The 15,792-nt window shown below is 45.0% G+C and overlaps 1 protein-coding gene and 1 long non-coding RNA gene across 3 annotated transcripts in view; one reads left to right on the top strand and one right to left on the bottom strand.

The window, feature by feature from the left end:
* LOC106698413 overlaps positions 1-15,792 on the top strand; it is a 52,873-nt gene that overhangs the window by 6,241 nt on the left and 30,840 nt on the right. For both annotated transcript variants that reach the window (XR_002831111.1, XR_002831112.1), the window contains exon 2: positions 3,552-3,690. This is a non-coding gene — a long non-coding RNA (uncharacterized LOC106698413). The remainder of the gene's footprint in view (positions 1-3,551; positions 3,691-15,792) is intronic.
* Positions 5,792-15,792, bottom strand: part of TMC2 (transmembrane channel like 2) — a 49,253-nt gene continuing 39,252 nt past the window's right edge. The window contains exons 17-20 of the mRNA XM_006096377.3: positions 12,842-12,967; positions 10,016-10,094; positions 9,052-9,154; positions 5,792-6,009 (exon numbers count right to left, since the gene is read on the bottom strand). Coding sequence (XP_006096439.1) covers positions 5,792-6,009; positions 9,052-9,154; positions 10,016-10,094; positions 12,842-12,967 — 526 coding nt within the window. The remainder of the gene's footprint in view (positions 6,010-9,051; positions 9,155-10,015; positions 10,095-12,841; positions 12,968-15,792) is intronic.

The following is a 15,792-nucleotide window of genomic DNA, read 5'->3' as shown; positions in this document are numbered from 1 at the left end:
GGGTTTCCAGGCATGTTCCAGACTCAAGCTTTAAAGCCATGAGGCACCCGGGGCCTTTTCTTTCTCTGTGTAGATAGGACTGTGTACCCATGGGGAAGGGTCAGACACTGTAGCATGCATGATGCTTTTACTTAGCCTAGTCTGTGGCTCACTGTGTTATTTTGGTATAAGTTAACCCAGAGTTTTTTTATTTGAGCAATGGGCAATGCTAATGGGGAACGATGGAAATGGAATGTGCTGTAGTCATGTGCCACATAAGGACTGACCTATATATGACAGTGGTATACCATATAGCAGGGGTCCTCAAACTTTTTAAACAGGGGGCCAGTTCACTGTCCCCCAGACCGTTGGAGGGCCAGACTATAGTTTAAAAAAACAACTATGAACAAATTCCTATGCACACTGCACATATCTTATTTTGAAGTCAAAAAACAAAACAGGAACAAATACAATATTTGTATTTGCATGTGGCCCGCGGGCCATAGTTTGAGGACCCCTGCCATATAACCTAGGTGTGTAGTAGGTTATACCATCTAGGCTTGTGTTAAGTACACTCCATAACGTTCGCACAATGACAAAATTGCCTACCAATGCATTTCTCAGAACTATCCTTGTGGTTAAACTGAGGATGACTGTTTAAATTCCAGTGACTAGTTTCAGGCCTGGTGGCTCAGTTGGTTAGATCATTTTCCTGATAGGCCATGGTTTTGGGTTCAATCCCTGGTCAGGGCACATACAAGAGTCAACCAATGAATGCATGAAAAAGTGGAACAACAAATCAATGTTTTTTCTCTCTTAAAAAAAAAAAAATTCCTTCAAGAAAGGAAATTGCATGAAATAACCACAAGATGGCGGCAGTTTACACATTTTGTGAATGAGACAGTTAAAAGGCTTCTAGCAATTAATTCATTTGCCCTTTTTTCAAATGTGAAAAGAAACCCTGCAAAAGTCTTTGATAATGAGTTACCCATATATGCAACATTTTTTAAAATATATTTTTTATTGATTCCAGGGAGGGAGAGAGAGATAGAAACATCAATGATGAGAGAGAATCATTGATTGGCTGCCTCCTGGCCTGACCGAATGGAACCATGACCTCCTGGTTCAGCAGCTGAGCCACACTGGCTGGGCCACAACATTATTTCCATGGACACAGAAGAATGAAAGGCATCGAAGGAAAACCACCGAGCCCAGTGTTCCTTTTCTTTTTGGCTATAGCTTCTGAAGCTCAGAGTTGAGAACTATAGGGTATAAAGGGGGAGGCGGAATGGGAGATATCTGTAATACTATCAACAATAAAAAAATAAAAATATATAAAAAAAGAATTACAGAGTAAAAGTTTTGTTCAGTTGATGCTGTTTGTGTTCATAACCTGAGTCTGAGGATATTTGATCTTATCCACACCTGTGATGATATTTGTTATTTATTGGTCACTTAGCATAATGCTTGGCGCTTAGTTTTACATGTATCAACTGGTTGAATCTCCAACAGAATTTGGAGGTTGGGTTTATATGGCCCTTATTCCGGATATCATTTGGTGATGGAGATATCTGTATGTGTATTTACCTCATGTGCCCCAACCATGAGATTGGGCCTCTCTTTACATTTTTCAAACTAATACCACACTGAAGAATAAATTATCTGGTATAGTACTGCAGACAGCTGTCTTCAATAGAAATCCTCAGCACTCAAAAACAAGCCCAGTTTACAAAGTTGGTACTCATGTACCTGGTGATTTTGCCCTTAAAGATTGTATTTCATTTTTTTCCCTAGGAACCAAAAGGGATACAGTGCTTACTTGCCTTAGTCTTAGGTTTTAAAGGTATCACTTGGAAACAACACATGGGATTTTAAAATATCCATTTGATAATCTTTGTCTTTTATCTGGAGGTTTTATTACATGAGCATTTATTTGATTTTTATTGATTTTTAGAGAGAGAGGAGGGAGAGAGATAGAAACATCGGTTGCCTCCTGCACGGCCTCCACTGGGGATCAAGCCTGCAACCTAGGCATGTGCCGTGATTGGGAATTGAACCAGTGACCTCTTGCTTCCTGGGTAGCTGCTCAACTGCTGAGCCACACCAGTTGGACGGCATTTATTTTGATTCCTGATACGCTAGTATTTTAAATCCTCTTATATGCTTTCTATTTGGTGTAATTTTTGTTGTTTCTTTGTCTTCCTCCCCCTCCCTCCCCTTTCTTGGAAGTACAATTAACCTAAGATCACTTTAAAATTTTCCATTTGAGTTTTTTGGAACACACAGTTGGTATGGGAATTTAGATTCTTTGTGTGAGGACTGCCTTGTTAATATAAATTCTCAAGGGAGACCTTTCTCCTCTACTTGTACTAAGATCAAGAGAAATAAGTGTTCCTTTATGCATGCAGGTTTATTTCTTACTGCTCCTTACAGAACCCGAGGGACTTTGGGGCCGCAGCTTAGGGTGGGGCGCTACAGAGCACATTGGAAATGACTTTACTGAACTGAGGATGCCCAGTGTAGTGGCTGCTGTTGGCACCCTGCTCAGGTCCTCTCCCTGGCTGGCACATCGCTCCCCAGTTTCTGTGAGTGTGCAAGTCATGGGAAAATGAGGTGCCCAACTTGATCTTCACCAAAAGTGTGTTCCTACTTATGTGATTCTGTGTGCAATGGAGCTCTTTATGGACATTGAGCATGTAGGTTATTAGAAAGAAAGGGTCTGTCTGTAAAAAATAGCTTCTGACAGATAAAATTCAGTGTCTGTTTCATTTCCCTCCAGTAAGGAATACACAGGCAAACTAGGGTAATGTCACTAAGACACTAGTTATAATTCTCTGGGTAAATTGTTAAGTGGACCTTCTAATTCAAATCACTCTTAGGTGACCGAAAGAGAAGGAAGGGGTGGAAGAGAGGGAGAAAGGAAAGAGGGAAGAAAGGAAGGATGGGAGGAAGAGAGATGGTCTTCATGCTGGATGGTCTCTGGGCAGGCTGCATGGTGAAGTTTTAAGATGGAATGAACTGGAAACTCGAACCCGAGAATAGAGAGATGATAATCTAGACTGTTCTCTAATAACATGTCCTACCTGTAAAGCCACACCGCTTCAACACCCTACCTCTCTCACCTATGCCTTCTTCCTCTGCCCATCTCCCTCGCTCACTGGAAGTGTCCTGTTGCTTGAGAGTCCCGGGAGCCACCATGAACTCATCCTCTGATGGATGTCTTTCAAAAAACCTTTAGAGTTTTCTTGGTAGAGCTCTTGTAACTATTTGAATTAGGAAACCGCCTGTTAAAATATGTTCAAAAATTCCTTGTTAACCACCCCCTTCAAGAGATGCAGCCTAATCTTTCCTTGGAGTGTGGGCTAGACTTGCTGATTTAGTTCTAATGAGTAGAAAGTGGTAGAATTGATGGTGTAATTTCTGAAACTAGGTTGTAGAGGTATTGTGGCTCCCCTCTTGCTCTCTCAGACTACTTGCTCTGGGGGAAACCAGCTGCTATGTTGTGAGGATACCCCATCAACCCTATGGAGAGGTCCATGTGGGGAGTAATCCAAGTTTCCTGTTAATTGCAGCAAGGAACCAAAGCCTCTTGCCAACAGCCATGTGTGTGCGCCATCTTGTGAACATATCTTCCAGCCCCAGTCATATCTTCCAATGGCTACAGCCCTGCCCGAGATCTTGACTGCAATATCCAGAACCATAGCTGCCCAGGTAAGCCACTCCCAAATTATTTTTTATTTTTCAGTTACAGTTGACACTCAGCATTATTTTATATTAGTTTCAGGTGTACAGCATAGTGGTTAGACAATTCTATAATTTATGAAGTGATTCTCCCAATCATTCAAGTACCTAGCTGAAGCCCTACATTGTTATTACAATATTATTATCATTCCCAAATTCTTGATCCATAGGAAACTGTAAGAGATAATAAATGTTTATTGTTTTAAGCTCTTAAATTTTGGGGGACAGTTTGTTGTACAGCAATATAAAGCAAGTATTCCCTCACATAAAATTATGCATCACCAGAACAGGATAATTTGTTTGTGTTTATGGTGGGGGTTTAGGTATATTGATAGCCATTAGAAGCCTGACAGTAGTCACTGCCAGGAGTGATGACTGAGGCCTCTCTTGTTCCCTTCCCCAGGGGCTGGCATTATCCCCAGGCAGGATGACTCGAAGGCCAGGTATCAGCGTGGTGGCCAATGTTGGGTCTTGCAGTCCTGATGGTTGGATTAGATTCTGTTGATTCTTATGTTGAGGTCTCAGGTAGGTTAGTTTGAAACCGGGGTGTATTCTCCAGAAGAAGGAGTATGATGCACAAACATTTTTGGATTGGGGGGTTGGATCTCGGTTCCAGGAAGATGGGGCATCAGCCAGATCTTATTTAGTCTTGCCTGGAGATGAACTTGGGAAAAATAATTTATAGTTTATCTCACTCCATCCCAGGTTGTGCGTGAAGTTTTGGAGCTGGGCTGGGAAAGGGAAGGAAGGTGGAAATTATTTGAATTGTACAGCTTATGAAATCGCCATCAGGACTTTGCCTGACTTCCAGGGTGTGGGGATTCTCCTGAGAATCTCTGGGGACTTGATTGGGTGGTGGTTGAGGGACAGGACTACTTTTAGGACGTGCAGAGACATGGAGTGAGAGTGTCCCTTGATCCTGAAGCCGCATGCTCACCTGGGTCTGGGGGCACCAGGTAGAAGAAAGGAGGGAACTGCCAGTAAGATACCTGGCTACTGAAGAGTCTTGGATTGTGACTGTGCTGAGCCTTTGCCCTTGCTGGCAACACCTCCTCAATGGCCTGGCCTCCTGGCCTATGCTGCCTGGAGACATTTTGCATAGAACCCTGTGACACTAGTCAAGGGTGGGGATCATCCAGCCTTCGGGCCATGTAAGGCCCGCATAATCATTTAGTCTGGCCCTGCCAAGGCGTTAGAGGCGAGTTAATTAAATGTCTGACCTAATACAGCAGGCTAATTTTAAAGTTGATGGTTTTGTATGGCCCTCGAATGATGTTATAAATATCCAAATGGCCCTGGGCAGAAAAAAGGTTCCCCACCCCTGCGTGAACACGATGGTCAAGGCAAGGTTCTGCATTGCACCCTTTGCAACACTCCTCAGAGATCATCTTCAGCTTCTCCTATACAATAAATAGGCTATCACATTCCTTTTATAATTTGTGCATGAGGAAGATTTTCTGCCCTGAGCAATCTTAAGTTTCCTTCAATTAGATAAGAAGGACTATGTTACTCCCTCGTTGCCTTGCTGCCAGGAGGCTCCAGTGCATTTCTGGTGCTTCATGGCATCGGCTCCCCCTCAGACTAGGTTCTGGGTCACCATCTTCCCACTCACCATGGCTGGACTTGGGTCCATTTAGTTTTATTTTCATTAGCTTCTTGTACCTTTTATTCAAACCATCTCACCTCCTTTGTATAGAGGTGATGGTCAGGATATGGCCCCTGTGCACCCTCCTCCCAGTGGGTGGAGCTGGTAGAAACCTGTGTCCCAACATGGGTGCCATGAGTAAAGTCTATGATGGTGGTTTCAGCCCTGCCCCCTTCTCCCAAAGCCTGGAGCCAAGGGAAGGCACCATGAGTGTGCAAGGTCCAGAGCTACCTGCACCAAGATACTGGGAAGGACAATTATGGGGAGACAGGAAGCCATGGCCTGAGACTAAGTAATCAAAATCCCCACATTCAATAAGAGGAGAGAGAACGTGTGTGAGAGAGGAGAGAAAACACCGATTTGGGCATGTGAGCTGGTAGGGCTCAAGGTTCAGCCCCAGGAAGGGGCTCCTCTGAGTCCCCGCTGTCAGTGGGGAGGTCTCTGAGCACTCTTTCTAGAGGCTGACCTCCCAGGATGAGTCTGAGGCCCCGCATGGCCAGAATCTGGTCTGATGCCAGGAGGCCGAGATATAGGGAGGTGACTGGAGGCAGACAGCATGGTCCCACTGGCAGAACTGGAGGTCCCAGGGCCCTGCACCTTCTTGCCCAGGGTCTGGCTTTGGCTGGCAGAGTGAGGCATGGTCCCTGGAAAAAGAACCAAGACAAGAATGAGGATATGAGAGATTTTGCTACAGGTTTTTGTTTGTTTGTTTGTTTGTTTGTTTTTTGTATGGAATGGAGCCCTCTGGAGCTGTCCTGCTCGGTATGTAGATTTCAGTCCTATTTGGTGATTTGAGAAAGGTCAGCTCACCCTCAGGCCTCTGGGGACACCTTGGCCTAGCCTTTGCATGAACAGATCTGCTGGAGGAATACGATCTGCTGGCTGGAGGACTAGAATTTGAATGCTGGCCCTAGGCTAGACTCTCTGGACCTGGTTTTCTTGAGTATAAAATTGGGACAACAGCTCACAGGTGGCTGCCAGGGTCAAATATGATGATGGAATGGGCAGTGTGAACTGGAATTAAATCCAGTTTCCAGCTCTTTCACGTACTTGTTTTCTTCCCTTCCCCTAACTCCAAGTTAGGGGCAGTTACTGGCTTGTTCCTTACCAGACCCAGTTTCTGGGACACAGAAATGGACTAAGTTTCCATTATGGGTGGGCATGGCCTTGACTGAAGTCTAGGCTTTGATGTGGGCCACTTGCAGGCGCGTGTTCTAGGCTCTTCCGCTTGCACTGGCTGGAGGCAGGCGGAGTCACAGGATGGAAGGAGCCAGGGTCCCCGCATCAACACTTGGGAAGAAAGTGGCCATCAAATCTAAATACCCAATTTGGACATTATTTTTAGTGAGAAGTAAACTTTTATTGTGTTTGAGCCATTTGCTGTTTGGGGCCTGTTTGTTACAACAGCTAAGATCATTCTGGTGAATACTTCAAGGAGAGAAGCTAAGTGAGGGCAGCAATGAGACTACTGGAATTTTCCAGACTAAAGGTTGACCATCTTTCCTAAGCTCCCATGGGTATATTCAGATAATTCTTTTTTTTTTAACAAAAGCAAAAACTGCAGTACTGATTTAGTCAATATTAAATTAAAAGAGCTTTAGATCTGTAATAAGAATTAAAATTTGAAGAAGGGCAAGCTTTACAACAGCCGCCAGTAGAGAAAGGAGGGGAAAGAAGTGGGTCAGGAAGACAGGCACGTTGGGATTCTGGGGACATGTGACAACTGACAAACCAGTGTAGGTGTCTTGGCTTCTCATGGAAAACATTTTGCACACCTATTTTTCCTTCCATACATAAGTCTATCAGTGTCCAAAAACATCCATTCCATTTTTTTTTTGTTGGTGCTATTACAACATAGTATTTCATTTGCTCCATTTTCTGACCTGTGTGGAAAAGTTAGGGGATTTCAGATATTTTCCTCAGCCTCACAATAATAAGCTGCCCGTCAGTCACTTTCCTGCATGCCACGAACCAGTCCGTGAGGCCCTCGATGGGCTGCTGGTCGATCTTATGGACGAGGTCTGTAGCTCCACACATTTTGGGAGAATCACCAGGGATAGGTGCTATGTTGACACATCCACTTGTCCTCTTTTTGCAACATCCACTTGTTTACTTGTGACTTTTTACTATTCAGTAGTAACTTGTCCCATTCCAATGTCAACACTCAGTACTAGAATACTTGTTACTACTCATTTTTAAAAAAGTATATATTTTTAATTGCTCTTAGAGAGGAATGGAGAGGGAGAAAGAGAACCCACAACCTGGTATGTGCCCTGACCGGGAATCAAACCAGTGACCCTTCAGTGCATGGGATGACGCTCAACTGAGCCTCACCAGACAGGGCATTCTTATTCTAATATCAACAAAATGTTTGCTAGGGATGTACATGGGTGCCCTATTTCTCCTGACTAGTGGATCTGGAGAATTGAAAATAAACTGATGGAGGATTTTCATCTTGCAGGGCAATACTGTTATATGCTTAAATTCTTGTTTCTTTTTCTGATAGTCTTGCCTACATGTTCTAAAAGTATCAAATAATTTCTGCACTAAAAATTATAACTTATAAACTATCAGTCATCTCTTGTGCATCTTGTTCAATTCTCACACCAAAGGCCAAAATCACAGCATACTGGCACTGTTTAATTTTAAAACAGGGACAGTCCTTGGAAAATGGGATCACCTCAGAGATGGTCTCTTTCAACTTGACCTTTTCTTACTCCCAAGGTGGAGATGGCTTTTGATTAGTCTCCTCAGAAGCCCTGTGATACTTTGGAACATATGTGGCTGTTTCTTGTCCTTTTATTCTAGATATTCTAGTGTTTTCTTTTTAAAGATAATACAAACATGTAGCAGCTGCTAGGTGCAAATCTCCCTATGTGTCCTCCAAAGAAATCATTCAAAACAACATAGAAAACAAATACCTCCCCCATCCCCGGGCAGCTATGACCCATGTCAGCTGACACTTTGAGCATCTTAAAGGGGTGTGGTGGGACCAATAGTTCTCATTGTTGGGTTAAGTAGCCAGACATTAGAAGGGAACTAACAGGCTCAGGAGAGAAAGTGAAGAAGACAAAATCATTTCAGAAACAACTAAATTACGAGGAACAGAAAGAAGAAAAGTCACCACAGAAGACTTGGAGGGTAGAAATGAGTGAGGCAGCCCTGCAAGACAAGCAGTGCTACTTCCCCATGTTACAGAGGCAGCTTGTTTCATCTGTCCTTTCTCTGTGCCAGGAATTCTGTAAAGCACTTTAACACATGATCCATCTCATTTTCACCGCTGCATGAGGTCGGCACTATAATTCATTCTTTTAAAAAATACATATATTTTTATTGATTTCAGAGAGGAAGGGAGAGGGAGAGAGAGATAAAACATCAATGATGAGAGAGAATCACTGATTGGCTGCCTCCTGCACGCCCCCCCCAACACTGGAGATCAAACCCGCAACCCGGGCATGTGCCCTTGACCAGAATCGAACCTGGGACCCTTCAGTCCGCAGGCCAACGCTCTATCCACTGAGCCAAACCGGCTAGGGCTATCATTCATTCTTATTTTCACTGACCCAACTTCATACAGCTAATAATCACCCGAATTCTGATTTCAATCCCAGATCTGATTTCGCCACATACGCTCTTTACACCTTTCCATGTGGCCTTGAAAAAAGTAATCATGACATGGAATTCACCTGCTTTGGTGGCATTTTTGGAGCTGCCTTTAGCTGTGTCCTCGGAATCTCTGGCTGTGGCTCTGCCTTTGACAGATTTGTGGCTCTTCTCAACTTCACGGAGCTGCAGGAAAACATTAATGGTTGGTCTTGGCCCGGGAAATGGGTGTTTGAGCTCAGGATGGTGAGATCTCGATGGCAAAGACTCCATCTTCAGTTCTTGGCAACTACCTTAAATCGCCCGTTATTAGTCCTCGAGACTGACTGCAGGGGGCAGCAGAGCTCAGGTCTGCACAGCGTTTGAAGGTGCACCTGGCCCTGCAGGCTGGAAGCCCTCCAATCTTAGATCAATGGTTTTCTTTATCTGGGCAAGAGACCAGTAGGATTAAGGAAATGGGGATGGGGATGGGGAACTGGCTGTGAAGCAGATGAGATTCGTTCCGGTAGAGGCATCGAGGAAGTAAGGAGGACAGGGCCTAGAGAGGGTTTACATAGGTAGGAGGTGAGGGTGGGGGAGCTGGGAGACTGGAAGAGAGCAGTCTGAAGCCAGCTAATGTTGAGAGGGGCTGCCTGCGCTTGGAGGGAACTTCCAAGACCTCCTAGGCCACAGGCCACAAGCAATATGTGGTTTTGACAACACTGTTTTCTTTAGTATTTATAGTATTAGTTTTAATCTACAGGAATTATCGTGAGTACTGGTTTTATGATGTGTGAACATTGGTTGAATTCATTGAACTTCTGTTCTTCAGCAACCTCTTAAAATGTAAGTAAGTAAGTATTGTTATGGAGACTCACATATCCCAAGGATGTAAATGCATGCTGTTGAATCTCACAGGCTGCTACCTGTCATACACATGTTTTTGGCTTTGGTTCAGAAGAAAGCCATTTAGAGCACACAACTGGGTCCACAGAGCAAATTAGCAAAACACAAAACCATGGCATCAATTTTACCTCGACAGAGTAATAAAACTCGAGACAGACTCACCGCTTGGATTTTCTTCCTCAGCTGGGCATTAGCGCGGGAAAGGGTTTTGGAAACTGAGTTCAGGTAGTAGATGGCCAGGCTGTAAGAGAAAAGCATGTCTCCTGTGGTACGGCGACCTTGGAAAGTGACAAGAGCTGGATGCCTTTCCCAGAGATCAGGGCAGGCTTCTTGCAATCGGTGCCAAGGCTTTGCCCCTGGGCAGGGTGGAGAGAGGCCCTACCATCCTAAATCCTCCACTTAACATGGAAAAAAGTTCCTGGACATCCCTGCTCTCTCTATCTGATGGAACGTGGAAATGACCTACACAATCCTACCTCTCAGAGTGCTCAGTAAAAGGCGGCTAAAGGAATCATCCCTCTTATGGAAATCTGAAGGGGTGGGGGAGTAGCGGGGTTTCCTGTCTGCGAAAGAAGCTGCTTGTGTTTCCTGGGCACTGCCCGGTGCCAGGCTCTGTGCCATGTGCGTCCCACCCTCACTGGTTTTGATGAAACTCCATGAAGTAGAAATGATGGTTCCCATCTTTACAAATCAGTATCCTGGGATTCAGAAAGGTTAAGTAATTTGCCCAAGGCCAGGTCATCTATTAGTGCTCCTCAGAGCCAACATTCGAAGCCAAAGCTCTTTTCACAGTCGTCAAGTATGGAGAGAGGCAGAGCTGCTAAGTACCTGCTCCAAGTTTGCCTGGAAACACAACTACAGATGCCCTGGAGGTCCCCTGCTCAGTTGCATGGATGGAATTTCTTTCCTGAGTTGCTGGTTTTCAGCATCAGGCTCCCACTGGCTGATTTCAGGACTGGGTGTCCTTTGAGGTTATAACTGGGCTTCCTTTTCACAGGACCTGCTGGGGGCTATGACCTGGACTGTACCTCCTGAGAACAGAGAGGCCACTTGGGCTGGGTGCTCAGCCAGCCTGTTACCTGAGAGCTTTTTAGGTTCATCCTAATTGTCACTTTTCTCCATGAACTTCAAGCCTTAGCTACTCCCCAACCTTCCCCTGTGGGCTGCCACTGCCACTTCAGTAGAGTCTACAAGCTCTCTCCATACAGAGAAGGGAGGACGGGTAAAGGGACCACTCTCTGTTTTGGCACTTTCTCTGCACCAGGACTTGCCCTTTCTCCTAATTAACAACCCACTTATTAGGGAGGAGCTGGAGGTCAGAGAGGATAAAGTGTTTATGGGTGACTGTGTTCCCCCTGAAAAGGTCAGGTTTGGTGTCTGGGTTCCAGAATCTTCTCAGGGGGTCCAGGTTGTTATAGCATGTCAGCCCTCTCTCATGCCAGGACTAGAGCAGATGTTTGGAATTGAGATGTAAGGAAATACACCTATTTTGGAGAGCAGTTTAACACTATCTAAAGAGAATAAAGAAACACATACCTATGACCCAACAGTTCCACTCCAAGAGGTCTACCTTAGAGAAACTCTCACATGGAGACATATATGTACCAGGAGCACATTTGCAAGAGCAAAAATGTAGAAACAACCTAACTATGTCTATGCAGAGAAATGAATAAACTGGTCCATTCATTCATGCAATGGAACATGTAGCGATATTAAAATCTATGCTCATGTATCCACATGGATAAATCTTCTAAGCATAATGTTGAGTGAAGAAAGCTATGTAGTATGACCATTCATGAAAACATTTTAAACTCAGAAAACAATAGTACATACACACATGATGAAAGTACCAAAATAAGTATGAGAATGATTAAAGCTCATTAAAATAGCAGTTACCTTTGGAGAGGGAGGACGAGAAAAGGATTGGGGAGAACTTGAAGTGTATCTGTAACATTTGCTTCTCTTAAAGAGACAGATCTGAAGCAAATATTGCTAGATGTGAACATCTAAATTTGTGATCCCGTACATGGTTGTACTTTTCTGTATGTTAGGAATACTTCATAATTTTAAAAAACACATGCCAAAAATAGATATTTATAAAAAAAACTAATATTTTCCCTAGTATATTTTTGATGAGGTAATTCAAATTCAGGGCTCTAGCTTCCTGTCTTCTTTTTTCCTTCCTTCCCCTGGTCCCTCCATGAGCTTTCATTGTTTTCCTACTATGCCCTAGGTGTGGGGCTGGTGTTGGAGATACAGACATCCTCAGACCCACCCACCATCCTCAGGGGTTTCTCAGTCTTTGAGAGGGATAGTGATGAATGATGTTCTAGGCACAGGATGCTCTGTGGAGAAGTCCCATGGGTCCTGCAGGGACAGGCTGAACCAGTCCCTAAGGTTTCTCAGAGACTCAGAGCCAGAGGTCTTTGGTATTTCTAGTGCATGTTTAGGAGGGTGTTACAGACACTGTCAGCACCCACCCGTATTCTTTGGCCCCTATCTTTCAATATGCTCCCTGAAAACTTGCAGCTGCCAGTACCTTTACCTCTGTGCCTGGAACTTCCCCTTCAGCCCCCGGCACAGAAACCATTCTCCCTGGGAATATAGCTGGCCCGTATTGCTGGGCAGTGAACCAACACCTCTCCCCTCCCGAGATTCCCAGCAGCATTCAACCAGTGACTGATGGGAGCTGGTGTGCAAATGCCCCAGGTCCCTGCCCTTGAGTGGGGTAACTCTGAAGCACACTGTTTTCCAGGATTCGCCAGCAGGACTAACATCATCCCAGTGATAATAAAGCAGCTTCCTGTCCCTTCTGCTTGTCTTCCCTACTCTCTTCCCCCAAAAACTACTTTAGTTTGAATCTTTGTCTCAGGATCTGCTTCTGGGACATCCAGATGACGAGGGCAAGAAAGAAGGATCTGCTAAAGAAGTTTCAACTGTGAAGGGGAGGTTTCCATGAGGCAGAGCCAGGGGCCTTGGCTAACTTACAACATCAGCAGGATGGCTGGAATGATCAGGCCTGGATTGGCGATGAACGCGAAGATCTTGCCCAGGAAGGTTGGAAAATCATTTTCAACGGTCTCTTGGATGACGTCATACATTCTGTTTTTCCCACTGGGAAGAAGAGGACACATTACAGCATGCTGCAAAGCTCACACGGCACACGACTGTGTGCACGCCCCTCCCAAAGCTGCCGCTCACCACTGAGCCGGAAGAACCACAGGTCCGCCCCTAATGGACTGCAAATAAAAATGACCCCAAGGGGCTGCCCTTTTGTCTCAGGATTATAGCCAGTTCAGTGTGCTCACAACTTCTCAAACTACATTGGCCTCCTGCGTCTGACACCTTATGGGTTTTCACCTATACTCTCATGGGAGAACATTGCCTGTAATATAGCTATGGGACCAACACAGCTTCCCATGCATGGGAATAGTTCTCTAAAGACTGACGTGATGGACGACCTCATGGTGCCTCTTGATTTTTTACTATCAGGTTCTTTACAGAAAAGCTTAGCTGATCCCTGGTGTAGATAATACCTCTTACCTCATAGCATTGTGATGAGTGCCAGCTACCCCCAACTTGGGCAGGGCTCAGGCTTAACAAACTTGCTTATATGCCTTACTATGGACTTGCACACTCCTCTAAGTACTTTACAAATAATAACACACTAAATCCTCAAAACAACCCTATGAGGTAGGCCCTACTGTTACTTCCATCTTATAGGCATGAACCTCTGGTATAGAGAGCTAAGAAACTTGCTCAAGATGACCCAGCTGGCAATTGACAGAGCTGGTTCTAGAATCTATGCTCTAAATCAGAGGGCTGGCAATTCTTTTCTGAAAAGAGATAGATAATAAAGATTTTAGGTTTTGTGATCCAGAAGGTCTCTGTTGGCATTACTCACTTCTGCTGTGGTATTGAGAAAGCAGCCGTAGATTATATGTAAGCAAACAGGTGTGGCCATGTTCCAATAAAACTGTGTTTATACAAGCAGCTTGGTGGTCTGGATTTGGTCCATGGGCTATAGTTTACCAACCCCTATTTTTAACTATATGCTGTGCAATGCTGCCCATTTCATTCGTTTATATTGCTTGTCTGGATCTGATCTAAACCCTGAGTCCCTCCATGTAAAAGTGAATTTCTGTGAAGTGAAGGGCCTAGTTTAAGCATTGACTCAGTGTTCTTTTCTAGACAGTGGGTATAAAGCAGTGAAAAAGGAAGCAAAAATCACACCCTCATGGAGCTTATGTCCTGGTGGAGGAGACAGACAACAAACTAGATAAATAGGCAGAAGGAATGGCGTGTAGATGTTAGTAAGGAGATAGAATAAGCAGAAACGATGGTGTGTGTGTGTGTGTGTGTGAGGGTCTCCAGGGAAGGCCTCACTGAAAAGGTGACCTTTGAATAAAGACCTGAAGCAAGTGAGAGGAAGCATTGAAAATATCTACGGGATGAATGTTCCAACCGTTGATGGGTTTTGATCAGAGGAGTGACAGGAAGGAGGTGGCAACCATGTTTCCTGCTGAGTTCCATTTTCAGCTCCCTTCCCCCGCCACCTGGGTGGAGGCTGCCAGGGCCTCTCAGGGTAGCAGATGAAGCGGGGTGGGGCAGATGGTGAGCGCCTGGCCTGGCACAGGCCCATTCACTGGCCTCCTGCCTGGGGACAGGCGGGCAGCCTCAGCAAAGGGGCATTGGCATTTGCACCCAGAGCCCAGTCCTCCAAACCTTGCTCAGGACGGCTTCCACCACCTGTGCCATGTGGTTCTCCCTTCAGCCTGGCATTCAGGCCGTCTACTCTACATCTAGCCCTCCCTTTCCTTCTGTCTGAACCTCTGATCAGCCAGATTTAGTCTGTGGTGAGCACTCCTGCTACTCTCTCCTTTGAGCTCCCATGACACTCACTGTGGGGCACTAACTACAGGGCTGTATCTAGCTAAGTCCTTTATAAACTGAGCAGCATTTCCCAAAGTGTGTTGATCCACGCTAGTAGGCAGGGCAGGGATGAGTGAGGCGGGTGAGGCTCTGGGGTGCACAATTTAAGGAGGTATTCACTCCGAGGCTCGTGCAAATGCAGAGTTGGCACCTCACCCTACTCCCGGCCCTGGATGGGTGTTACATGAAGAAAGGGTCTGTGGCCAATAAGGATAGAAACATTAGCCCTAACCGGTTTGGCTCAGTGGATAGAGTGTCGGTCTGTGGACTGAAGGGTCCCAGGTTCGATTCTGGTCAAGGGCATGTACCTTGGTTGCAGGCACATCCCCAGTAGGGGGCGTGTAGGAGGCAGCTGATCAATGTTTCTCTCTCATCGATGTTTCTGACTCTCTATCCCTCTCCCTTCCTCTCTGTAAAAAATCAATAATAAAAAAAAAGGATAGAAACATTAGCGTGCACATCTTATCTTATTGCATGATTCCTCCAAGCCTTTAATAAAGGAGCTGCATCGAGCATTTCTAAGTGAGAAGGTGGCAGATAAAAGAGTCAGCATGTTCCAAATGGCTTTAACCACAGACTCCTTTTAATGGAGTAGAGAGAGGGCTTTGTTTCCAGAAGGTCTCACATTTGGAAAGAGAGCAGTAGAGGCACAGATTTCTCAATGTACCTCCTTGTATAATTACTAATCTCTTTATTCAATGTCCAGTCTCCCAAACTAGTCTGATGTGTACCCTGAACCCACAGTGCTGGCAAATTCTCTGCAAAACATGGAGTCCCAGTCAAGAGTCCCAGTAGCTGCTTCACCCTTGAATGGCGCTTGTCAATACTGTACCAGTATATGGTCATTTCATCTTCAGAATACCACCTCCCCCACCCCCCACCCCCATCCCTGTTACGTTATTTATCCATATGTTAAAAGGTTAGAACTGTGCTGTCCAATATGGTAGCCATTAGCCATATGGGGTGATTATTAAAATTAATTCAAATGAAAGCAAATTAGAAAGTCA

Source organism: Myotis lucifugus, unplaced genomic scaffold, assembly GCF_000147115.1.
Source record: "Myotis lucifugus unplaced genomic scaffold, Myoluc2.0 scaffold_178, whole genome shotgun sequence".
Classification (NCBI taxonomy): Eukaryota; Metazoa; Chordata; class Mammalia; order Chiroptera; family Vespertilionidae; genus Myotis; species Myotis lucifugus.
This window is presented reverse-complemented; position numbering and strand designations above follow the sequence as displayed.